Raw genomic sequence first — 25394 nt, 5'->3', positions numbered from 1 at the left:
ACATTGGGCTTATCCATCCTTACATCACCTCCTCTTGTTCAAAGGCTGAAGGAGTGCTCTGACAAGCCCACCCACACGTCGCCTCCCAGGCTGGGAGTTTTCATTCTGCATTAGGTTCTGTGCATCTGTGCGTGTGTGTGCATGCGTGCAAGTGTGTGTGTGCATGCAGAGCGTGAGCGGAATTACAGGAGAGGATTCACACTCCCGTGGCAGATGCTTTAAATGGTTCTGTTGGCTCCCAGTGCCCTGTGCCTGTCCCTCCGCCCAGGTACCTTCCTCCTTGTCCCGAGGAGCTCCCTCTCCAGGCCCTGGGCCTGTGTATGCAGGGGCTGGAGAGGCAGGTGTCGGCCTCCCGCCTGGTCTTCCATGGTGCAAGAGGGTTCTGTCCACGGATGGTGCTTTCCAGGGGCCGCCCCCCGCCCATTGTCTGGTGTCCTCCCATCCTGCACAGCGTCTCTTTGTTTGCACCCTGGCCTCAGGAGGCCCAGAGACCCCAGGGCAGAACTTACCTGAGGACAGAAGGAAAACCCTTCTGCTTCCTCCAACTGGGCTTTTCTAAACATGTCCACGTAATCCGTGTCGGTCCCACTTCCAGGGCCTTTCATGGGACATGTGCTGTTTTGTCATTGACCACTCATGTCCTTCACCACCAGGCAATTTTCTGATTCAATGACACTGTTTGTCATGTTGTATTTCACAGCTGCAGGCTCTGGGAAGTGGGTTTTGTACCTTGGGACAAGCTGTTTGAACAGTCAGCCTCAGCTGACTCATCAGCAGTGACACATCAGCTGACCAAGTGCCTCACACACTTGAAGGCTGAAGGGCCCTGTCCCCATGGCGGGGCCCCCGCTCAGAGCAGCTGCTTGTGTATGATGGTGGGCCCCATGTGAGACTCACTTCTCTTCTTTTTCTCTGTGTCCATCCCTCTAACAGGTTGGTGGTTGGAGCCAGCTGTATCCTTTGCTAGCGCGCAGGTGACAAGGGCCGTGCCTCCCGTCCTGAGAGTGGAGGCTCGGCGCCTGGAGCCCTTCCCCCACCGCTCTCCCTTCATCGGGGATCCCCGCTGCTGCCTGGAAGTAGGCACTTAGGGGGCCACTCAGGGTGGATGACCTGTACTCAGGGGACAATTTTAGGCTGACCTTTGAGGCTGGGGCTTCCTGGAGACCGTTCCTGAGCCACACACTGAGGCGGCCGAGCCGGTGGGGCCAGCTGGCCACAGCCGTGGGGCAGGTGATCCTCCCTGGAGAGCGGCCCCGCTCACTCAGGCCCGTTCCCTTAGAGGAGCAGTACAACCAGGGAAGGTCGGGAGAGGAGCCACGGGAGGGCCTGGGGTCAGGAGGGGGAGCATTCACGGGAAGATGAAAGCGCGGGGGCCGCTAGCCGAGAACGCAGGCCCGAGCGGCTGCCTCGTGTCTTTCATAGAGGGGGTGGTTCCTTTCCATCACCACTCGGACCCCACAGAGTGGGCCTAGTCCTGGAGGCTGAGGTTAAACTCTAGGGAGTCTGGACAGATGCCCCACGGAGGCAGAAGCCACCTGGCCCGTGGGTGCTAGAGGGAGCCCCTGCCTCGTCCTGGACTGCGTATGAGGGATGCAGGGGTAGGAGGTCCTCTGCGGCTGGTGTTGGGAGCCTCCTTTGGGGTGGCTGGAGACTGGCGGGAAGCAGGCTGCTGGCACAGGGCCCTGGGGGTCTTGCCACTTGATTCCCGATGTCATGATCAGCTCGTTAGCGTTCCTTAGCCTGTCTCTGGCAGATGTGGCCCTGGAGTGTGCTGGCTTCCTCACCGGGCTTGGACTGGACACCACGGTCATGATTCGCAGCGTCCCTCTGCGGGGCTTTGACCAGGTAACGCCCGTGGGCCCAGCTCTCACCCTGTGGCTCTGCTCTCCCCAGTTAGTGACACGTTTCCTCCACGGACTCCCCAGCTCAGGCAGGAGCAGGTGTAGGCTGAGTGTGTCTCAGTCTTTAGAAACTGGCCCTTGATTTGAATGAGGTTGTTCATAAAATATCAAACACCTGCCAGAGTGTGGAAGCAAGTGTTGTCACATAGAGCGTGGCAGATCCGGGCAGGCTGGGCCAGCCTCTGAGACCTTGGTCCTTCCATCAGTAAGTGACAGGTGTATGTCAGTGGAAGTGCTATCCCCCGCCTCCTTGCAGAGCCCCTCTGGGGTCCCATGGGGGTTGCCACCTCAGCAAGGGTGGCACCAAGCAAGGAAGCAGGTGGCAGGCTGGCGAGGCCCTGGGTGGCCACCTCGGGAGACGGCAGCTCCTGGCCACAGTGCTAGCCACCTGCCATAGGCTGAAAGACGCAACCCGCGAGCCAGAAGGAGCGCTCAGTCACCCCGTGTGAAGGCAGTCCAGCCTGAGTCCTTGTAGTGGCAGCACAGCCTCCGAGGCCCGCCAGCTCCCCGTGCACTGCGCAGGGGCAGCGCCAGCCCAACGCACGGTGAGCCGGCTGTGGGCCACCCCTGGCAGCTGTGTGGCAGGAGCTCAAGGCGCTGCCTCTCCAGGGTTGCGCCGTGCACGTTGTCCTCATGCGTCTGGGATGCAGACACCCATGCTGACGGCAGATGCACCCATGTGAACAGCGTGTTGAGTTTTTTTAAAACTATAAACTCTCCAAGGAAAGGTCACCTGTTAAAATCCAAGTCTGGGGTTATTGTTAAGATGTCAAACCCTCCGTGCCCCCGAAGAGAAGATAGATTACCATCCATCACATATCCCTACTGGCCTTCAGTCCACCCTCGGCTCCCAGGCCTGCCCGCGCTGCCCAGGTGATGCAGAAGCTTGTCCCTTTGTGCTGTGCCCACCATGTGCTGTTTGCCCTTCATCTGTCACATTCGTCTGCCTGTCACTTGGCGCAAAGTCCCAGGTGCCTGCTGCGGGGACACAGCATCCAGGGCGGACCCCGGAGCCCTGGGCTGTGTGAAGAATGTACCAAGCAGCTGATAGGAGCCGGGAGGAGGCCTCACAGCGGATGTAGCAGAGATAAGACCCAAGAGGCAGAGGGGACTATGGAGACCAGGGCTGCTGGGAGGGCTGGCCTTGGCACTGAATGGAGGCAGAAGCTGGAGACGATGGGACGGGAGCAGTTCCCAGAGAGGGGCCCATGGAGGGACCGCAAAGAGGGTGGGTCCAGGCTTCCCGAGGGGCTGGAGGGCCAGATTCACGGGAGGAGTACCCGGGGGCACCCGTGGCAGGGGGAGGCGGCCTGACGCCCAGGTAAGGCTGGGTGTGCATCCCTCTTGGAGACAGTGGGACCATCCAAGTGTGTCCTGGAGAGGTGCAGTGGCAAGGCCGGGTGATGGAGGCCGTGCCTCAGCAAGAAGGACGCGCAGCCCCGGGGGCAGGCCTGGGGGCGCCGCACTGGCCCTGTGGCTCAGCAGGGCCCAGCAGTTCCCCCTCAGACTTTGACAAGGATACCCAGCTCTATTAGGAGCCAGAGGGGTCCAGGAGGGCCAGGCAGCCTGCCTACCTGTTCCTGTAACCACGGTGATGATCCCAGGTAGGCAGGGCTTTTCCTGTGGACTGGTCCCTAAGTGAGCTGGTGCATCTGAGCAGACCACAGAGGATTTAAACAGTGACTTTTACTTTCTCGAAAAAAGAAGCCGTGGCTAGCGGTGCCACTGTGACAAGCCCCCACAGTGGCTGCAGCAGCTGGCTCCCTGTCTGCAGCCTGGGAGTGCAGAGTCTCCTGGGCCAGGAGAAAGGTGTCCTCTCTACAGATGACCCCCTCTCCCAGCAACAGCCTCTACCCCTGCGTTTCTTGGTGGGGAGCAGAGGTGCCCACCTACTGCCCCAGCTCCACCCAGAGGCAAAATTGCTGACCACACTCAATGGGGGGTAGTTGGGAGCCAAGCGCCACTGGTTCGGACAGAGCTCAGCCCCCGGGAGAAACAGGTGCTTCTTTGTTGTTATTCTCAGTGAAGTCGGATAAGTAGCACCTAAAGAGCCCAAAGGCCAAGAGCATCCTAACTGAAGGGCTTGGGGTCCTTAGATTTGGAGCTGGCGGTCGGGGAAGGGGTGCCCGATGCTCTCCTTGCTCTTCTCTCAGCTCCACAGGGAGCAAGGGGACCCAGAGGTGGGAGGGGGTCTGCGTGGGGCCATGCGGAAGAAGGGTTCGGGGCACGGAACCCTCTCCTTTGAACTGATGCCTTCTGCCCCCACCTCAGGGGCTTTTCAAGAAGGCAGGGGGCTGGGTCCTCTCTTCCTAGTCATCAGTAGCGACGTGTTCACTGCCCCGGGTCCTCACAGCATGTGTTCTTGCGCTTTGCAGCAAATGTCATCCTTGGTCACGAAACACATGGCTTCTCATGGAACCCAGTTTCTGAGGGGCTGCACCCCTTTGAGAGTGAGGAAGCTCCAGGACAACCAGCTCCAGGTCACCTGGAAGGACCTCGCCTCTGGCAGGGAGGACACGGGTACCTTCAACACTGTCCTGTGGGCCATAGGTAAGTCTGTGCGAGCCATACATGCACGTGCATGAATGCACTCACAAGCCACACATGGGGAACAGTGGCACCGCCTGCCCCTCCCCCTGCCTCCAGGGGCGCCCCCCATCCTGCTGGCTCTTAGGTGGGCTGGCTGCTACAGAGCGCACCTCTTGGGCCGTCACAAAGACTTGTGGGATTGCTTCTGATACTTCCCCGTGGGTGGCTTTGAGCTCTGCAGGTCATCACATGCTAGGAGGGGTCGTTTTACCAGCCTTTCCAGAAGTCACACTGCAGGTTTCCAAAGAGCATCCAATGAGAGGGCAGAGGCCTCAGGCCTTTTCCAGCCAGGCCCGGGCTGTGTTCTCATCCTCCGTTCTCCGAGAGGCCTGGGGGCAGCTGTAGGTCAGGCGAAGCCTGGGCAAATGTGTGTGCAGAACCAGCCCATCGCCCACCTTGTAGGACGCACTCCCTCCCAGGCCGGGCCCTTTCTGCGCCCCTGGCACAGCTGCCTGGGGCGAAGGAAGGAGAGTAAGGGTGTTGGGGGAGGCAGGAGGCCTTTCCTCGCCCGGGGCCTGGACCTGGGCCGGCCTGAGGGAGGGGAATGGGCTCCGAGGAAAGGCCTGGCACTGCCCAGAACTGGAGGCTGTGCCACCAGAAGCCTGACCTCTGCTGGGCCACTTCTGCTGTGGCTTCTGGGGTTGGAGCTTTGTTTTCCCAATCACCTGTCAACTTGCACGTTAGAAGTTGGAGCAATCCAGACCTTGCTCGTTCTTGAGATTTTCCATTTGAGGGGTTTTCTCTGCCCTGAGCCTGGCCAGGTGTGCTTCTGTGAGCCTGGGCTCAGGGTCCAGGTGGCTAACGGACCTGTCGTCAGGCTCCATGTCAGTGACGCCCGTGGCTGCTGAGCGCTCGGAGGGGCGGCTGGTCAGTGTTGGCTAAGACCTGGCACTGGGTTCCCGGGCTGCCTGAGGCGGGGCTCCTGGGGGGCAGGGCCACGCTGCATGGAGCAAGGCACTTCTGAGAAGCCTGGTTTCCCTGAGCTGCTCAGAGCGACTGGAAATCAGAAGGTGAACTCAACGCCAGCGGAGTCAGGGCTCTTCACTTTTGTCTGGTCGACAGGAGAAGGTTTGAGGAACAAGGAAACAGGCATGAAATGCCCCAGAGTGAAATTTAGTGCCTCTTCATCAAAATGTGAACGATTACCAAAGGAAATATTCTTTAAAATGTATATGTATATATTTTAATTTATTTTTTAGAGAGGAGGGAGGGAGGGAGGGAGAAGGAGAGGGAGAGAAACATTAATGTGCAAGAAAAACATCTGTAGTTTGTCTCCTGCACACCCCCTACCACGGACCTGGCCCACAACCCAGGCATGTGCCTTGACTGGGAATAGAACCAGTGACCCTTCGGTTCGCAGGTCAGCACTCAACCCACTAAGCCACACCAGCCAGGGCCTAAAGGAAATGTTCTTGATCAAATCGTAGAAGTAGATTTTTAAGTAGGTTTATTCTGATAAACAGTATGAAAGATTGGATAATTATTCAGACCCCAAAATGTAAATTGATGTTTAATATCTTAAACTCCATTCTAACCTGGGAGGTGGCATGTTTCTCCCCTCCCATCCGCACCCCGGCACCACCCCTTCATCTTTTGATCTCTCTCTGTGCCCCCACATCCCTGTCTGGACCTTTGCGCTGAAGGGCAAGCCTGCACCCAGAGCTACCTGCTGAGGCCACGCGGAGGCCAGCGGCTCAGAGGGCAAGGGGCCGTGCCCTCGGAAAGCCTTGGGGCCCCCCAGCTCCCAGACGGGGCCTGGTGGATGACAAACAAGGTCCCCCAACACACAGGCCTGCCCTCCCCCACCAGGAGTCCATTTTATTTTTTGCATTTTCAAAAAGAGCATCCCCAGACAGCCTGCTCGGCATGATTGATGCTGGGGGTGTAAGCTTTTCACAGTCCTTGGCCTTTGACCTGGCTTCCCCAGGCGGCGCTGCGGTGGCGGCGGTTTCTGGCACGCCTTCTGGGGCTGCACGGGCATGTGCTGACTTTGCTGCTCGTTCCTGGGCCAGGTTTTGTAAACACCAGGAGCCACTTCCCAGTTTAACTGGGAATGTTTTCTGCTGGTTTGCCCTGTAAGCCTTTCACCAGGCTCCATTTCTACCTGCAATAAAGGATGATCCAGTCCAGGAGGTTAAAATAAAATGCCCCGGGGGGATCACACGGCAGGCGCAACGGAGCTCGTGGACCAGGCATCCCACCCCAGCAGTGAGCTGGGTTTTGACATCAGTTAAAAACAGAAAAGGGAAGGACGCCCCTCGTGCCCCATGGACACACGCCGAGAGCTGCAAGGAGCTCCCGGAGGCTCAGCCCGGCTGCCCGTGTGCCCGATGCCTGGGCCACAGCCTGTGAGAATACTGGACGCAGGGATGGCGAAGCCAGCGCTGCTGCCGGGAAGCCGAGGAGGACTCTGAGCCTCTTCCTCAAGGCAGCCTTGATCTCCACGTGGTGGATTAAACACATTAGCAGTTAAAGCAGTTAATTGCTGTGCAGGGGGCCCTCTCATTGTTTGTCTCTGAATCACCCACCCACACCAGGTGTCTCAGATAATAGACTGGGAACTCGCAGCGAGGAGGATTTCCTGTCTGCAGATGTGCCGATTACAGTGCTGAGTGAAGACAGTCAGCCTGTGCTGCCGGCTCGAATTCACCGGCACAGTTAACCAGTTGTGGCCTGAAGTCCTGGCGGTCTGGGGGAGCGGGAGCAGGGCCTGCGTCAGGCGTGGACACCTCCGAGCATGGACGCTTCCAGGCTGGTGGTCAGCTTTAGTTTAGCTGAGAGTTTGTTTTAAAGCTCGGATGAGAGGCGTTTGGGTCACAGCCTGGAAAATCGAGAGCTGAAACCCCCTGCCCCTCGGCATCTCCAGCCCCTCAGGAACGGTCTCTGTCCTCACTCAAGGGGAGGATGAAGGCTCTGGCTGGCGCATCCATCCCTGGGCCGTGGGAGTCCTGCCCACTGTCGGAAGTGCCCAGATGGCCGTGTTCCCAGCGTTCACAGTGCTGCAAGGGCTGTCCCAGCCCTGCCTCACGAGCCCCAATAATCTGCTGGGCGAGACCTGGGGGGATCAGCCACTGAAGCCGCTTCTTTCTCTCAGGCTTTGTCTCAGCAGAAGAGCTGTTGCTGTCTCCCTGTGTGTACCACCCACGGTTAGGTCACTTCTGAGCTTCAAAAGAGAATATAAAAGGAGTCAGCAGGCACTGGCTCTCGGGTACTGGAGGCCTAGCATTCCAGCTTCCATCCAACCGCCATACTGAGGTCCCCACCACAAGCCTCTCCGGGTACAGCCCACCCACACAGCATGTGCGCTTGGACCACGGCCAGGGACAGGTGGTGCCCAGGGCGCCCACGATGGGGGCCCGCCATGCCCAATGAGGGGAGCACACCTGCCCAGGGTGGACTGCAGCCTGGGGCTCTTCTCTCTGCCCCAGGGACTCTGTGCTCTGGTGCACATGCTAGCCATCTCCGCTCAGCAGTGGTCGTCTGGTGGCTCCCGCGCCCCGTAGACAGGGCTCGCGGGAGGACCTGAGGAATTCCCCCATTGGGGGCTGGAGGCAAAGCAGTACTCGGCCCCCAAGGCTGGGGGCTCGGGGGCAGGAGTGCTCCGAGTCCAGCGAGAAGGAAGAGGCAGTCCAGACACGTTGGGGAGGAGCTGGTGGCTAACTGTGGATGCAGCCTGGTTGGGAGAAGCTCCAGCCCAAGGCCACCAGGCCCGTGCTCTGGGACCGTATCTTGCTGTGGCTGCAGGAAAGCATGTGTGCGGCTGTCTCCTTCCCGGTGGGGACTCTGCAGTGGCCTGGCTGTGACAGGTCACACACAGAAGACTGTTCTGTGACAGATACCTCAATTCCCCTAGTGCTCACCCCTTTTCTTCTCTCAGGGTGGAGGGGCTGGCCTTGAAGAATGCACTGCCCTGCTTTTCGTATTCTTACGCCTTTTTTGGTTCGTGCAAATGTGAAGTTTGTAATCACCGACGTTAAGAGAGGCCCAGATCAGTTTGTGTGTGTGGTTCGTTTGGAGGAAAAGAAGACAGTGACGGAGCTCACACCCACGGCCCCTTTCGCAGGCCCGGGAAAGTGGCCACAGCCTTCCCCACCGCACTGCGTGGCCCTGCTCCTGAAGCAGCGCTGTTGGCTCAGTGGCCTTCGTTTCCCTCCGCCCAGCTGGCAGGGGCACGAACCCACGGCAGGAGCCAGGAGCAGGCGGTGCCCTGTGCCCAGACCGGCCTCATGCCCTCTGCTTGGGATGCCCCTGCAGCCGGGACGAGGGCTGTGCCGGGCCAGCCCCTCCTTGTGTCCAGGGTCACCTTGCGCCCCTCAGCCATCAGACCCAGCCAGCCTGCCGCAGCACTTGTGGGATCAGGCGGGATCTTTACCAAGTCACATCTGGGATGTACGGTTAGAACTTAGTGGGAACCGATTGGGAAAAAGGGAAAACAAACCGTTGGTGAAAGGGCCCCTGGAGGGGCGTGGGCGCTGTGCGTGTGTAGCCCGCACGTTCTAAATTCTGCGCGTGCCCCTCGCAGCAGCCAGCCGGCAGGAAAATGGTATCTACTGTTGGTAAACTATAATAGCTCCCTGCCATGGAGCACGTTCCTTCCTGGGGGGGGGCGGGTCCCACAGACTGGGCTGTAGCCGGCCTGAGCTGGAGGTTTCAGTGGGTCCCCAAGGGCTGACTGTAGGGCCAAGTGTGGCTCACGTTATACCACGTCAGTGCTTGCACAACAGCTTAAATAGGAAAGACCCACGTGCTCCCCAAGGATTAAGCTTGCCCCACCTGGCCAAGGAGCCTTTGAGGTAAGAGACTCCCTCCTGATGGCCTGGGGGGCCCTGACGGGTGCCGGTCGTCACAGCAAGCAGCCTGCCTCAGGTCACACTAAGGCCCGGGGCCCACTCTTTTGTTGGACAAATTGTGAGCCCTGCCTGGGGCATTCAGACCAGCGGGACAGCTGCTCGCCTCTGTTGGGAGGAGGGGGGGGGGGCTTGCAGCTGTGGGTGGGGCCTGGGACCCACTGAGAAGGGGCCAATTGAGAAAATTAAAGAAGCCCTTTGCTGCTGTTGTTATTTTCCCTTAAGTCTCAAAGATGACAAGACACATATAATACATTTTTGAAAAGCAGGTCCCCAAAAATCCAACCGGAGGTTCCAAAGGTGTGAGTTCCCTTTTACGGCTGGCCCATGCTGTTTCACAGGCCCAGCACGGTGGGAGTGGCCAGTTCTGGGGGGCCACATGCGCCTCAGGACGGTCACCCCGGGGGCTCTCCATGAGCTGCTGCGGGGCCCTCACTGTCCCATGCAGCCTCCTGGGCTCCCGGGCTCCCGACCTCCCGGCACTGAGCTTCCAGCTGCTTCCTTTAAATCCTTGCTGCGTATGTCTGATCACAGGCCCTCATTCACCCTGTCATACCCCTGCTGGCACTTAAATCTTACCTCGTTACACGGATTGCCCTTCACTCGTCAGAACATGTGCTCCAGGCAGGCGTGAAATTGGAGGGAATGCCCTTCCTCCCGTAATGGATGAGAGAGGCACGTGAAACTGCATGTGCCCGGTTGTCCGTGTCCCTGTGTCCGGCAGAGCAGGTAGCGTTGACCACCAACTGCCTTCAGTGGGGTTTCCAGCCTTCACCTCCTCCAGCTGGATGGGCGAGCATGGTGGCCGGTGAGCTGAGGCAGCTGGTGGGGCAGTCAGAAGAGGCCGGGTCTGGTCCAGTTGTGCCGAGAACACTTGGGCTGAACGCTGATTCTGCCACCAGTGCAGGCCCTGGGGTGTCCTGGGTGGTGGGTGCTGGGAAGGAGGGGCTGTTTCACCTCAGAGACACCAGGGGTCACATGGTCCTGCAGAGGGACTCTGGCCAGCAGACAAGGCTGGGCCTGGTGAGGGAGGCAGCTCCAAGGGTAGAGAGAGGTGTGTGGGCCCATTCACACATTTGTGCAGATGGTTGTAGCCACTGAGGAGAAAGTGAAGACTCTGTTTGTACCTGGAACTTTAATGTTCTCATTGTTTGCTGTACCAATGGCAGTGTCATATGAATAGTACATAAGAAGCTCTTAAAAGTCAAGAAAGCCATGAAAATGTCTATAAGTGAATGAGAAAAGGCAGGAACTGACAATTCACAAGGAAATAGAGTTAATCAGTACGTGGCCAAAAAATAATTTTGGTAGTGAAGACCAGCACTGAGAGAGAGAGTGCTGAGCGCCCCCAACCCCCCCCCCCACCCCATCCCTGCCACGCCCTTTGGGAAAGAGCAGAGCCTAAGAAAGAGGAGGATTCGGCCTCCTGCCCTGCCCTGCCCTAAGCTGCCCCACCTGGCTGGTGGCCTCTTCTGAGGACCTGCCCCAAGGAACTAAACTGACACGTAGACAAACTGCCATCTCCGTCCCGGTGGGGTCCAGGGAGCAGAGACTCCGGAGCCTCCGGAGTCCCTCCCAGGGCAGCCATTCAGCAGCACTTGTGGACCTCAGGCTTGGAGTGGGCGGCCTACTGTGCGGGGGCGGGGAAAGTGCCGTGTGTGACAGGCAGGGTGACGCAGATGGGATACGGCAGGGGCTTCCCTTTTCCCCAGATCACCGGAGGAGAATACCTTTATTTTTGCATTGGATGAAAGGAAAAGGGTCAAAGAGATGGCTTGGTACACTGCGTCTTGCTTCATGCCATTTACGTACAGCCTGGGCCCGGGCTGGGCGTTGTCCATGTGGTAGAGCTGCCCTGCTCGTGTGGCCAGCCACCATGTCCCCCTAGGGCACCTGTTCTCCTCCTCCCCTGGGCTCGGGGCCTGAGCGGGGCGGGGGCCTGTACCATCTCACTGCGCCCTGGCCCCCGTGGGGAGGTGGGACCCTGCTCTGAGCATGAGGGGACAGGACTTGAGGGTCATGGGGCCTGTCCCTCCCTCCTCTGTGACCACAGCCCAGGTCGTCTGCTCACTAAGGCCCATGGTGGGGGCTCAGGGCTACGGCCCTGTGAGGCTGGGCACAGCTCTGGGCTGTGGCCCCACGGTATGGGGCGCCTGGGTGGGGCTGGAGCGCTTGCCCATCTTAGGCCTCCCTCCGCACACACCCTGCGGGCGTAGCTGCAGACCCTGAGGTGCCATGGCTGTCCTTCTCAGGACTGTCTTTGACTGCCTGGTGTGGCCTTTCTCTCTCTTCACTGTTCGTTCCAGAAGCATCGTGGAATGCTTACTGTGTGCAGGTATCTTCTCGGCTATACTGTTTAACCCTTCGGCCCTTCTGCCCTAGCTGGCCACCCATTTATTCCTTGTATCAGTGGCCCGATTCTCACATCCCCATGAGCGTTCCAAGTGTACGTACACAGTACGTCCTTAAAAATTCTGGCTTCAGAATGGACTACAGAGGCCACCTAATTCATGCATTTATTATTGCCTCCTGTTACTACTATTAAATTTATCTGTATAAATAGTCCCCTCTTATATATGGTTTCGCCTTTCGCTGTTTCAGTTACCCACAGTTAACCGTGGTCTGAAAATAGTAAATGGAAAATTCCAGAAATAAGCAATGCATAAGTTTTATTTTTTTATTTGTATTTTTTGCAATGCCTAAGTTTTAAATTTCATGCTGTCCTGAGCAGAGGGAGGAAATCTTGCATGATCCTGCTGCCTCCTGCTCCAGGACGGCATCAGCCCTTTGCCCAGCCTCTCCACACTGTGCGCACACCCCGCCCACTCGTCACTGAGGAGCCGTCTCAGTTACCAGATCAGCTGCTGAGGTATCACAGTCACTCTTACGTTACTTAATGGCCCCAAAATGTATGCTGGCAGTTAGAATATATGAAAGAGAAGCCATAAAGCGCTTCCTTTTAGTGAAAAAGCATGTTGTGTAAAAGTGATTATCAACCGGTGTGGCACAAGAATTTTTAAAACATGCAATACCTGACTATTTAGTCAGGGGCACTGACCTCTTTTCCCTCAGACTCTCAAGTTAAAAAATGACAACCGTCAACATAATAGCCGTCACATGTGAATGAATAAAAATCATACTTTTTTTGGTCAGATTGGCAAAAAATATTTTTTGGGGTGTGCTGTAGAATTTTAGTAGTTAGTTTATGTGTGCCATGAGATGAAAAAGGTTTAAAATCCTGATATAAAAGAAAAAAATAAGTCTCTGTAGGGTTCAGTATGATCCATGGTTTTAAGCATCCACTGGGGTCTTGGGATGTATCATCTCTGTGGATAAGAGAAGATGACTGTATTTTCTTCAGGACCTCGATGCGGTTTGGCTGGCATCTGCAAGGTGTGTAGTTACCATGGTCACCGTGAGGTGCAAGAGGAAGTGCTCATGGCCTCCCATGACTGGCCAGGCAGGAGCGCAGGAGAGAGTTAGGGTACAGTGAGGTGTGGTCGGCGTCAGAGCAAGCGGGTCTCGGGCCGCCAGCTTGCCCTCAGACACCCCAGGCCCAGCGCAGAGCAGTCGGCAGGAAGCAGTGGGCCCGGTGAGCTGCTGTGCACTGTGTTCCCCAGAACTGGGGGCCTGGGGAGGAACCAGCGGGCTGAGCTATGCGTCCTCTGCCTGCAGGGACCCTCGGCCCACCCAGCAGACCCCTCCAGTCCTGAGGCACAGCGTATTCTAGTCCCTTCCCAGGTGCACGAAGGCTCCTGGGTGCCCCCTGGGTCCACGAGACTAATCCCCCTAATCCAGGAGGCAGGCCTGGGCCCCCAGGCCATCTTGTCCAGGGCAGGACCGGCTAGTGTGGCATGTCCCACTCTGCGTTCCCACGGGTCTCCATTCATATGACGCTAGTGCCGTCAGAAGGCAGGGATCTCGGAGCCTCTTGTCGCCTGTGTCTGGTCTGGGGGACGATGGGTGCCAGCCTGCCCGGCACCCGATTCCTGTGGCCAAGCAGAGTGAAGAGGCTGGAGCCGGCTCCCCGCGAACTTGAGAAGCACGGCTTAGCCCAGTCTCTGTTTTGACTTCCCTCTCCGAGAGAGCAGCTGGAGGCGCGGTTTCCCTTTCACACGGCTTGGCCTTCCAGATGTTCAGATTGGCACCACCCACTGCCCGACCTCTTGTGTGTCTGAGCTGCTGCAAGTTGTGGGAACGATGCTTTAGATTTTCGCTGTTAGGGGATCACTCTGAGCCTCTGGGGGCCACGAGGGGCTGCCCGCCACCTTCCTAGGATCGGGCAGCCACCTCCTGGCTCAGTGAGGGCACATCAACTGAACTAGGGAGAAAGGGACCTCTGCTGGCAGCTCAGCTGTGGTGACACCCAAGGCTGCGGCCTGTAGGGAACCTGGCAGGGAGGCAGCTGCGCCAACACCGCCAGGGACCACTGTGCTCTGCCCTCCTGGCCCTGGCACCCAAGAGCAGGATTAGCTGAGCCGACTGCACCACGGGTAGGCGTGGTGTGCTCTGCCCGTTGGCGCAGGTCTCCTCTCAACTCTGGGGTCTTGAAGCTGGGCTGTCTGCTGGGCAGGTGCCAGGACACATTGGAGAGGGGAGCTGAGCGCCTGCAGCCGGAGCTGCCGCAAGAACTGGCCTTTAGCCCCATAGGGACTCTGAGCAGGGCATGAGCTTGTGCATTCTTGCTGCTTGCCCTGGGTTGGCTCCCCGCCATGTGGCACCTGGGAGAACGAGGCCACAGCCTATCCATGCAAGCAGTCTGGTGGCCAGAAGAAACATAAACACACCATGAAGGGCCGTCCTGCCCCCAGTTGAGCCTCCAGGAAGAGTGTGGGGAGCCCTGGAGTCGCAGAGAGAGTAGAAGGGCAGGCACCCCATCCCAGGAAGGGCCACATGGGGACTCAAGAGGCTGCCAGCTCACCAGAGGCCCCCAGGCAGGCTCCACGGAGACTGAGATGCCCTCAATGGAAAACGCACTCACAGGGGCTTCTGAGAGGGGCCTGGGTTGTGTCTGTTCTGCGTCTTCCCCTTGGAGCATGATGTCTTTAGTAGCTGCATGGCGCTGTCACATTGTGTCTGTGGCTGCCCTGCCGCGTCCCAGGGCACCCAGGCCTGGAGTGGGCTGTGCTGTCCGATCCTGGCCCCTTCACTGGAGAGGGGTTAGCGATCACAGTCTTGATGCATGTCACTCTTGAGTCATCACTGCTTCTAGACTTTTCTGTGGTCAGAACCAGGAACTTTATAGTAAAAAAAAAAAAAAAAGTCATGAATTTCCTATTCAAATTTAACATTATGAGGTTTTAACTGTTCTCTTTGAACAACACACCAGGTCCATTGCAGCTTTATTTTTTGTTAGGACAGAGCCCTCTGAGGATATTCAGTTAAAATGTGTTCCCCTTCGGCTCTTGAACAAATCGTCTTTTTATTGCTCTGTTGCCAGCTTCGTACACAATCAGGCTCCTTTGTTCCATATTGTTTATAGGTCATAGGGATTTTTTTTCCATTTTTTACTTAATTTTATTTTTTTAATAGTTAAGCTATATATATATGATTAAGAGAACAAAATTGTATCACAGGATGTGTTTGGAGAAGTCCTATTCCTGTCTCTCTCCCCTCCCCCCGTTTCCTCCCTTTCTGAAGCTCCCTGTTTATATTAGTCCTGCCTCATCCTTTCATTGATTCTTTGTGCAAAGGTAGGGGTGTGTGTGAGTGTTTGTGCTGTGTGTGCGCGCGCGCGTGTGTGTAGGTTTGTGTTTGTGTGTGTTTGAGGCCCGTGGAGGCCAGAAATCCCTCGACAATGTTTGTGTTTGATGTTTGACCAATTCTAAAGTGGACATTCTGAGAAGTGTTTCCAGTAAACCAAGGGATCTTGGTCAAAACTGCTAAAACCGAAGTAAATAAACCACTCTACTTCCTCCAGGTCGCGATCCAGAAACTGGAAGTCTGAATTTGGAGAAGGCTGGAGTGAACATTAACCCTGAGAGTAGGAAGATCCTGGTTGATGCCCGGGAAGCCACCTCCGTCCCCCACATCTATGCCATCGGAGACATAGCGGAGGTATGGCTGGTGCCCGATGCCTCCCTCCCCAACCCTGGCCAGACCTTGGGGACACACACAACTGACAGGGGCTCTGGGCCAAGCCCCAAGGGTGATTAGACTCAAGATCTGGAAAGAACTGGGTGTCAGCGTCCGCTCTCGAATGCTCTTCCTTTCTGTAGAAGGCAGGCGGGGAGGGCTTACAGACAGCTGAGAACCCCGATAGTGGATTCCCGCTGTGAACCTCCTCTGCATCAGGCACCTGGTCACGCACACTATGGTGCCGGCCTCACCCCCCTGCAGCTGGGCACAGGGCAGAGCCCCGGAAATGCTGCCGCTGGGCACAGCCTTGGGGCCAGGCTGGCCCCGGAGCACTGGGTCTGACTTTCTTGCCTCAGTTTATGCTCTGATATCTGGGCAGGTCAGTACCCTCCATGGGCTGGCAGACAGGGGCTGGGCCTGAGGACACTGGAGCCCCACTCACAGGCCTGCCTGCTCCCTCCCCTCGAACGCAGGGCGCATACCACCTGTGAGTCCCTGGTGGAAGCCCTGCCCCTCCTCACAGGCTCCCAGCAAGACCTGCAGCTACTCAGTTGCGGGGCCCCTGCTCCCCCAGAGCCTTGGGCAGTCGGCCTGTCCTGCATGTATGCTGCACACCCTGAGGAAGGTGGCTCAGGAGAGTCCCTGGTCAAAGGGGACAGTGAGGGGCACCAGGCCTCCTCGGACCCCCACAGGCCTCTTGGCCTTGAGCCCTGCTAGCTTCACTGACATGAATGTTAGTTTCCAGGGGCTGCTACCACAAATCACCACAAACTGGGTGGCTCAAAACAATAGGAATTTGTTTCCTCTAATTCTGGAGACTAGACGTCTGAACTCCCCCTCCTGAGTCTCTAGAAGGATCCTCCCTTGCCGCTTCTGGCTCTAGCTTCTGACGGCCCCAGAGCTCCCGGCTTGGGGCTGCAGCTCTGCCGTCTCGGTTCCATCTTCATGTGGGCCCCTGGGGGCCACGTGTTCTTGTCTGTCTCTTCTTAGAGCCTCTCGTTGGATTTAGGGCCCACCCTAATCCAGTGTGACCTCATCTCCGTCCTTACCTCAATCACATCTGCAAAAACCCTTATTTCCGAGTCAGGTCCCATTCCGAGGTTCCAGGCAGAGATCAACTGGGGGCAGGGGGTGCTATTAAACCTACCACGATGTGTTAATTTACACTCATCACCCACTGACTGAGTGCCCACTGTCCAGGCACCAGGCACTATTCTGGGTGCCACTGCAGGGACGGAGCAAAGTCCCAGCCCTCACAGAGGTGACATGCTGGTAGAGACCACAGATGACAAGTAAGTACATAAACTCTTTCAGATTCAGAAGATGCTTAGTGACCAGGGGCAGCAGAGACCTACAGGGGCGGCAGTGAGAGACCCCTGGGCTGGAGAAGCACCAGAAAAGGCGCAGGGGCGCTTGGCAAGGATGCTTGTGCCCACTGCCCCCGGGATCCACTTTGGGGAATGCTGGGGGGTAGGGTGTATTTAAGGTGAGCAGACCCCTGGGTGGAGCATCCTGGAGCTGAGAGGGCACAGGTGGCTGTTGTCGGACCATCCTTTCCTCAGTGTCACCTGCCGGCCCCTGCTGTGGTCATGATATTTGGGGCAGGATGTTCAGGAGAGCTTGGACACATGGAACCAGGCCCTGGCAGGGCCGGGCCTAGGCTAGGACTGACTTCCCTTTGCTCCTGAAGGGCCAGTCTTCCCACCTGTCATGGATCTCTGGTGGCAGCTCATCTGGTGCATGTGGTCAGAGCTCTGGCCAGTTCTCCTGCCAGCTTATCTGGACCATCTAGTCGGCTTGTTGCTGTGGACAGAAGTGAGTGGCTTTACATGCCCTCAAGTGTCCCATGGGCCTGGCCCCCACAGCCGGACAGCGCAGTTACTCAGTGTGATCTCTGATGGCTTGGACGTGGCATTCTCTGCTAGTGGTCTTCCGTGTTCGTTCTGTGAGCTGTGCCCTAAGAGAGCATCGTGGTCTTGGGAGAGAGCCCAGGTCGAGTCGGCGCGCTCTCTGCGCCCCGGGAGCTGAGCAAGCTGGAGAACCGTCAGCTGCAGAGCTCGTGCCAACACGGCGGCGACCGTGGTATTTCAGACCATGCTGCCAGGAACATACGGTGCACACAAAGGCGTTATTTATTCAAACATTAGACCCACTTACTGAAAAGGTCGTTCTGAGCAGTCACAAGAGTTAACGCCCCGCTGCTCAGGGGGCGGGGGCGGCCATTGTTTAGTGCGATACTGTGCCTTGTGCCTGGAGGTTTCTGCACCAGCCAGGCTCAGTGGAATGCACAGCCCGCTCTCCCGAGTTATCTCTGTGGATCTCCATTCATTTCTGGAATGTCAAACAACATCTGCATTTCCTGCTGCCTCGGAAGTGATTGGCAGCCTGTCTCAGGCCTATGTGTGCAGGATCGCCGGGGGCTGTGCCCCCACCACGCCCCCAGCAGGACTCACACTGGGACAGAGGGGCCCCCGGCAGAGTGGCATTTTGAGTAGGGATTTGTACTGGACCCTGATGAGCTGTGTGTCAGGAGCCCACAGGATGCTTCGAGGGCCCGTTTTAGCCTGAATCCCAGTTGAGGTGAATGCCTGAACGGCAGCAGGATCTTTTTGAGCTTTGTTGTTGGGTCAGCTCTCCGAGGTCGCCAACATGAAGAAGGAGTTCAGAGAGAAGCCACAAGGGAGCGTGGGTGCTGTGCGGGCTCATTAGAACCCCCTTCCTGCCGGGCAAGCGTGTCATCACCGCAGGCACCTCCCCGAGCGACCGGGAGTGAAGAGGGAACCAGCAGGCTGGCCGGGGGCCCTGGGCGCTGCCGCCTCTGCGCAGAGACCCAGCAGCAAACGGCATGTGGGGGCTTCTGAAAGGGAGACGCCTCCCTGGGAAGGTGATAGGCGATGGGGGCACTGCACAGACTCCCGTAGAAGACGGGCTGCGCTAACCCCGCACGCTTCCTCCCTCCGCAGGGGCGGCCCGAGCTGACGCCCACAGCCATCATGGCAGGGAGGCTCCTGGCCCAGAGGCTCTGTGGCCAGTCCTCTGACCTGATGGACTACGACAATGTGAGTGCTCGCTGCCCTTCACAAGGCTGGGTTCAGCCTGGAGAGGGCTGCGGCTTGTCCTGGGATGTGGGGGTATGTGTGCGTGTCTGCATGCACATCTGTACGTGCGCCAGTATGCGTGGGGACGCCAGTACGTGACCTTCTGTGTGTGTGCATGTGGGCGTGTGGTGTGTGTGCAGGTGTGCGCATATGTCGGCATTTTGTGTGTGTCTGTGCATGTGTGCATGCATGTGCGTGTATATGGAGACAGTTGCATGTGCACGTGTGTGAGGGTGTGTCAGTGTGTGCATGTGGGGGGGTGCGCATTGGTGTGCGTGTGCACGCCTGCGTGTTTGGTTCAGCTTTGCGGGTGGGGCCCAGGAATAAGCGAGGGAGTCTACCCACTGCCAGCCAGCACGTCTGGGGACTTGGCCTGACTCAGAACCTGCTTCCAGGTCCCCACGACGGTCTTCACTCCACTGGAATATGGCTGTGTGGGGCTGTCAGAGGAGGAGGCCGTGGCGCGCCATGGAGAGGAGCACGTGGAGGTAAACGGGGGCCCGAGGGAAGGGGCTGCCACAGCATGACCCTGTGTGGCGCCCCTGCCCATTGACACCGGCTCCCTGCTTCCCAGGGCCTGCAGCGGGCAGGGCAGGAGCAGGTGGGGCCCGGGGACCCAGCACAATGGCTGTCATGCTGTGATGTGGCAGGAAGGGATGTGCGAGGCACAAGTGTTGAGGGGCCACCCCAGAGACTCGGGAGCCCTGGGCTGTGGCCCACCTCCCAGGGCCCTCACCTCCCCAGGCCTGGAAAGGCTTCTCTTACACTCTGGCCTCTGCTCCCTTAGTCCCCATCCTCCTGCCCCAGCCTGGCCCCGCCCCCAGGCACCTCGACTTCCTGGGACTCCCCAACTGCCCTGTGGTTCCTGCAGCCGGTGACCCTCATCCCACCGGCCCCACGCCAGCTCCTGCTTCTGCTCCTCTTCCCACATCCTTCCAGTCCCCGCAGGCCCCCTGCCAGCCCAGGGCAGGGGTTCCATCAGACACGGCTGCTCCTGGGGTCTGCTCTGGCAGGCCCGCTGTGGCCTGGGGGTGGCCGCAGAGCGTGCCCCAGGCAGCCTGGCAGGATGTGGGGAGGCTTTGGATGCTGGAAGCCTTCGGCATGGCTCCCACTAGCTGTTGCAGCAGCCTGCAGGCAGACTGGTTAGAAAGCAGACCCCATGTGGCCACCACCGCAGGGCTTGGTACCCCCTGGGAATGAGTCACTGGAGGCGATGGCCTGCCCCTTGCCCCAGCGCCCCAGTCCCCTCCATCAACGGGCCAGGCCTGACAGGCCGGCCTTTCCCTCAGCACTTTATTTGCTATTTTTGTTTGATTCATCACAAGTACACTGGGACATATGTTCATGGCATTTTATAATGTTGTTTTATGTTTCACAATGTTGAATGGCCAAATACCCTTTGTTTGTTTTTTTTTCAATTCTGTCTTAGTTAGAACAATATTCTCTGAAGCTCCATTAATTAATAATGGCTGTGCAACACATGTGAGGGCCCTGCTCATTTTTTACTCAGCCGCAGCCCTGAGCGCCCTGTCGATCCCTACTCGGGTGCTGAAAGCCTTTGTCCGACAGCTCCAGTGTGGGCCGGGGCCGCCCTGCGCCCGCCCCTCCTCCCTGCTCAAGCGAGGGCCCACCAAGCCCCGGGGGCCTGAGGGAGGCCAGATGGCCCCCCGCTACCCCCTGCTGTCTCCCACTGCCGCAGTCACCCTGGTCACTCTGCAGTGTCCACCCGGCCTGCACTCTCGGGCGATGCCTGTGCCTTGTGCGGAGCCTTGGGCTCAGTGACCAGTCACAGCAGGTGGTGCTAACCTGGCTCCTGCCCTGCTGCTCTGCTTCACGGGGGTCTCGGCCTGCGTGGGAGAGGTTCTGTCCTGCAGTGTGGCTCTGGCCGTAAACTGCCTGTGCACGGGTCTCTGCTGTGTTCGCACAGCCTGTCAGAGCTGGAAAGTGTCCAGGGGGCTTGATTTGCTGCAGCTGCTGAACCCAGGGATCGGTATCTTGTCACCCAGGTTTATCACGCCTATTACAAACCCCTGGAGTTCACAGTGCCTGAGCGGGACGCGTCCCAGTGTTACATAAAGGTGAGCATCCTCGTGGGCCTGGGTCAGGGCATGCCAGGCGGTGGGGGGGAGGGAAAGGGTGGGCCCCAGGGCGGGGGAGCCCCAGGTGGCCAAACATGCTCCAGGGTGTGGGCCACATGCAACCCGGGGGCCCACCTCCAGCCAGGTGACAGCTGACAATGTGGCTTTCAGATGGTGTGCCTGCGGGAGCCCCCGCAGCTGGTGTTGGGCCTGCACTTCCTTGGCCCCAACGCAGGTGAAGTTACTCAAGGATTTGCTCTGGGGATCAAGTAAGTCCCGAAGAATGTCGGCCGTTACATGAGGCCCAGCCTGGTGTCCCTCTGAATGCTGGCAGCACTGCAGTGGGACGTCCGCTGCGTCGACGTTGCTTTCATGTAGCCTTGTCTGTGTTTTCAGCAGAGCCTCTCCTCAGATGGGGCAGGTTCAGCCAGGCAAGAGGCGCTTTCTTCTCCAGCCAAACCCTGCTAAGCCAGCCACACTGAGTGTCGGTCTATGGCCAAGCCCCCTGGGGGGCTCGGGGACAGCCTCACGTCCCTGGCTGGCCTTCAGGGGGGTCAGTCTTTGGGCCTTTCCGACTCAGAATGAGCAGGGTTGGGGCCCTTGTTCCTGGGGCACAGTGGCCAGGTGGTCATGAGCATTCATCGGCCGGAGCCCTTGTCATTACCTGTGTCTTGGGCACAGGCTGTGCGTTGAGGGTGCAGGGCTGCCTGGAGCCTTTGCCGACAGAGGCTCTGGGTGTGAGCGGGTTGTCCAAGGCAGTGAGGAGTTTTGGCAGCTGGGTGTGGGGCTGTCAGAGGCCGGAGGGTGGGATGAAGAGAGGGGAGGGGCTGAACTCATAGAGGAAGATGTGTGTGCTGCCTGGACCCCCACCTGTGCTCGGGGTCTGAGGACAGGGCAGAGGTTCAAGGAGCAGAGTCGATACCCAGAGAAGCTGGCAATGGAGGGGTGCAAAGGCAGAGGGGCTAGTCCAGACATCCCAGGGCCCCCCCGCCAGCTCCTGCATGAGCAGCATGGGCCCTCAGATAGGGGCAGACCGTCGCAGGGGGCAGCAAGCCTTGGGCCCCACCCTTGCCCTCCCAGCCCATCACACACACATCATGGGGATCGCTGAGTTGTGGGGTCAGGTTAGGTTCTCCCCAGAGGGGAAGGGGCGCTGAGCCTTGGAGGAGAGGAGAGCAGGTAGGGCTGGGTCCAGGGCTGGACGCACATCCTTGGAACATGGGTCTGTGGTCCTTAATCATGGGATTCAGGTTACACCCCGTTTAGCCCAGAGTGATCACTGGGAGGAAGCCCGTGAGCCTGGTACACAGCTCTGCTGTGTCTTGCCAGAGGGCATTCCACCCTGGGCACAAGGAGGACAGCCACGGGTGACCCCTGGAGCCCGGCCCGCCGAGCTGTGTGTGACGGCTGGCAGGCCGGGCCGCCCACAGCTCCAGCGCGGGAGTTTCTGCGGCAATTGGGACAGGGAGAGCCATGACCGTCCCCCAAAGCCATCTCTGTCCATTCTCTGGCATGCCGATACTTTTGCCAGGGCTGACACTCAGCTTCTGGAACAATTTCTAGAGAGACTCTTTCAAATGTAGCAGCCTTTTAAAATAATGCCAGATAGGTGTCCCAGCACACGTGTGCCGACGTGAGAAGAGCGGCGCAGCGGCAGTGCCTATGGGCACCCGTACGCAGTGCTCCAGGGAGTGAGCAGTGCACAGGGCTGGTTGTTGCTGAGCGTGCAGGAGGCACCTGTGTGACAAGTACTGGGTGCCGCGTAGGAGAGCGGGCCTGGAGGGGGAGCTGGGTGGGTGCAGCTCAGGCAGGAGGAGGCGGGCCCCACAAAAGGACCAGCTGGGGCCCCAGCCCAGGCAGAGCTGTATGGTGGGCTGGGAGCAGCAGGCAGCCAGGCTGGAGCAAGCAAGGGAGGGTCAGGCGTGAGGTGGGCTGGAGGTGGGGCTGCTTGGCCACTGCAGGCACCAGCGTTTTCTTGGAGGGAGATGGGCTGGGTTGAACAGGCGTCCCTGGCTGCTGGCTGGAGGAGAGAGGCTGGGGGCCAGGGCTGGGGATGGTGAGAAGGCTGAGACTTCCGTGGCGTTCCCGTGTACCGCCTTCCCGGGGACAGGATAGCAGGAACGTATCTCCCTGCACTGCCTGACACCCCCTTCCCCTGTGTGTAGGTGTGGGGCCTCCTACGCACAGGTGATGCAGACAGTGGGCATCCACCCCACTTGTGCCGAGGAGGTGGCCAAGCTGCGCATCTCTAAGCGCTCAGGCCTGGACCCCACCGTCACTGGTTGCTGAGGGTAAGCTGCCATCCCTGCCAGGCCCGGGGCAGGCCTCACACCAGCGTCCCCCACAGCCAGGCCCTTCGGAGGTTCGGATCCAGGTACATGGGTGAGGTGGGCTTTGTGGAAGGACAGAGCCGTGACGGGAGGGGGGAGGGTGCCACTGTGAACTGCTCTTCAGGGGTGTGGCAGGCTGTACCTGCTGTGCCACCTCAGACAGGTGAGCCCTGGGCCCAGGCCATAGTAACCAGAGAAACAAGGCTAGGATGGAAGTCCACGGAAGGCCCCACCCTTCCCGGGATACCCCCAGACTCTGGCCTGGCTGCCGCAGCTCCCCCATGCAAGCAGCGTCTTGAGGCTGGGCTCACACCCGTCTCGGGTAGCCTGTCCCAGGTGGGACGCTGGGTGTGGGAAGTGTCCCCCAGGCTGAGCTCAGCGGGCCTCTGGGCGGGAGGAGAGGGCCTCTCTCCTGCCTTGCTCCACACTGAGCAGCGCCAGCTCGTTTCTCTCCCGCCCAGAAGGTGGAGATACTGCCTTGTGCACAGCTGCTGCCGCACAGCTGGTTCTGCTGGAGCTTCGCAAAGCCAGGCTGGGCCAGCGGCTGCCGGAAGCCTCTGGCTCTGTTGTTGATCCCAACTCTCTTCTGAGGAGGAAGACATTAGTGAGACCCTCCCTGACCCCTGCCACAGGGATGCCCGTGGTCAAGGCCTTTCATCTCTCAGTCTGAGCATCCTTCAGCCACAGTGCGGGGACCGAGTCGCGGCCGGACGTCCCATTGGCGGTGGGCTCAGGGCCCCTCCTGGGGCTCTCTGGGCACCCGCCCCATCACGGCCCCCCGGCCAGGGCTGCCTTTGATACAGACAAACAAAGGGCATCCTGAGGAAACTCTTATCTGAGTGTCACACCTAAAAGAGCTATTTTGTTAAGAGCATGCCATAAATTTTTATCATCGCAAAATATTTTTCACAGTACAATGCTCCCTATGACTCATCGTCCTGGGGGGAGCGCTCTTCGGGGCTCGTTTCCCTTCTGCCCTGACAGGGTATCTGTGTGTGGGCACAAGAGACATGGCGAGGCATATGCAGGGATGGTGTGGCCACCCCAAACTGACCCCCCCCATTTTTGGCAGGACATTGGAGGCCAAGCCCAGGCAACGCTCAGCCCTGCCTGGAGACCCCCAGCCTGGAGACCCCCCGACGTGGCCGGCATGGGGCAGTGTGTCTGGATGGACTGCCCCTGTGTCCTGCAGGGATGGCTCCCGGGGGTGTCAGCCCCCACACCTGCTCTGGCCACCCCTTCCTGCCTGGGCCGGCCCTGCTTGGCCCCCCGATGCCAGATGATGACGACCTGCGCAGAAACCCACCCTGTGGGCTGCCCACGTCTGAACCGCCCTGGTGTCTCTGGAGTGCAAATAAAGAGGGTGTTTTCTGGAAGCGCTCCCTGCCTGTAGTGTCCCCCACCTGCCCCAGGTGGGGGTGGGGCCTGGCCACCCAGCCTGTCACCCCCCCCAACACCTCCCTGTATCTTTGGGGGACTGTTTCCGAGTCGTTCTGCAATGGGAATGGGGGTAGCATCACTGCATTCCCAGCATCCGTGTCTCGGAAGACCCCAACCCTTCCTTCCCAGCACAGACCTCGGGGAATCTTCCCGGGACCCTTGTGTGCCTTACAGGTGCTCTGAGCTCCCGCCAGGTGCTCAGGAGGGGCAGGAAGCCTCTGGCACCTAGAGGCTTTGCTCCAGAGCATCCTGCCAGTGGTATGACCCAGCGACAGGACTGGGCAGGGATTTTGGAAGCTTCCTGTCCCCTGAATGTCAGGCGCCTCCTTACATTTCCATGGTGGCCTCCACGTCAGTTTGTCTGCTGTGCTCAGGCTAATCCTGCACATTGAGGCTTGATGGGCCCAGGGAGCATCCGTCCTCACCGGCTGCACCTGTCAGTCATTGCGGAGAGATAGCGCTGACAGCGATGGGCAGGGCCTGGCATTGTGCTGAGGCTTTAGTGGCGGTTAATCTCGTGTCTTTCTTAAGAAAACATCACTTAGTCTGCCGGCCCGGGAGCCCTGGATGGGACCCTGCTTGTCAGCAAACAAAGGAATGTCTTTGCACCTTAATGGGCCTACGGGAGCCTCAGACTCTGTGCGAAGCGCGTGCAGGAGCTCTCAGACGCCCAATTAAGATGCCAAGTGCTGGGCTGGGCTGGGCCCTCTCGACAAGTGCAGTGCGAGATCAGCCGTGTCCCATTTAACGCACGGCTGGCGGCGCGCCCCGCCCTGGATCCTGCTCGGAGGGCCGCCGCTCCACTGGGAGGAGGCGTGCCCCTGTCTTGGAAGCAAAGGCGAGGTCTGCAGGGGTCGGCTGACACTTGGGCTGCCAGGGCAGCGAGAGGGGCCCCTTCTAGGCAGGGGCTTGTGGATGCAGCCTCTGCCTTGGGGCAAAAGAAGAGCCTGAAAGGGTCTTGTTGCTTTTTGTGATGATGGAAATGAGGCTGCCTGTGGGGGGACCCTCAGCACACACTGGGCACCCGTTGGTC

General features: G+C 58.8%; 1 protein-coding gene across 3 annotated transcripts in view; it reads left to right on the top strand.

The window, feature by feature from the left end:
* Positions 1-24340, top strand: part of TXNRD2 (thioredoxin reductase 2) — a 47665-nt gene extending 23325 nt beyond the window's left edge. For 2 of the 3 annotated variants that reach the window (XM_054592864.1, XM_054592862.1), the window contains exons 9-18: positions 934-953; positions 1754-1845; positions 4277-4451; positions 15258-15394; positions 18379-18474; positions 18909-19001; positions 20520-20591; positions 20763-20860; positions 22757-22965; positions 23994-24339. In XM_054592864.1, coding sequence (XP_054448839.1) covers positions 934-953; positions 1754-1845; positions 4277-4451; positions 15258-15394; positions 18379-18474; positions 18909-19001; positions 20520-20591; positions 20763-20860; positions 22757-22880 — 907 coding nt within the window. In that variant the 3' untranslated portion in view covers positions 22881-22965; positions 23994-24339. Of the gene's footprint in view, positions 1-933; positions 954-1753; positions 1846-4276; positions 4452-15257; positions 15395-18378; positions 18475-18908; positions 19002-20519; positions 20592-20762; positions 20861-22756; positions 22966-23993 lie in introns of all 3 variants that reach the window. The other variant, XM_054592863.1, reaches the window with a different exon arrangement.
* The last annotated feature ends 1054 nt before the right edge of the window (positions 24341-25394 follow it).

This window comes from Pteronotus mesoamericanus, unplaced genomic scaffold (genome assembly GCF_021234165.1).
Source record: "Pteronotus mesoamericanus isolate MK-2021 breed Mesoamerican mustached bat unplaced genomic scaffold, CSHL_Meso_final scaffold_371, whole genome shotgun sequence".
Classification (NCBI taxonomy): Eukaryota; Metazoa; Chordata; class Mammalia; order Chiroptera; family Mormoopidae; genus Pteronotus; species Pteronotus mesoamericanus.
This window is presented reverse-complemented; position numbering and strand designations above follow the sequence as displayed.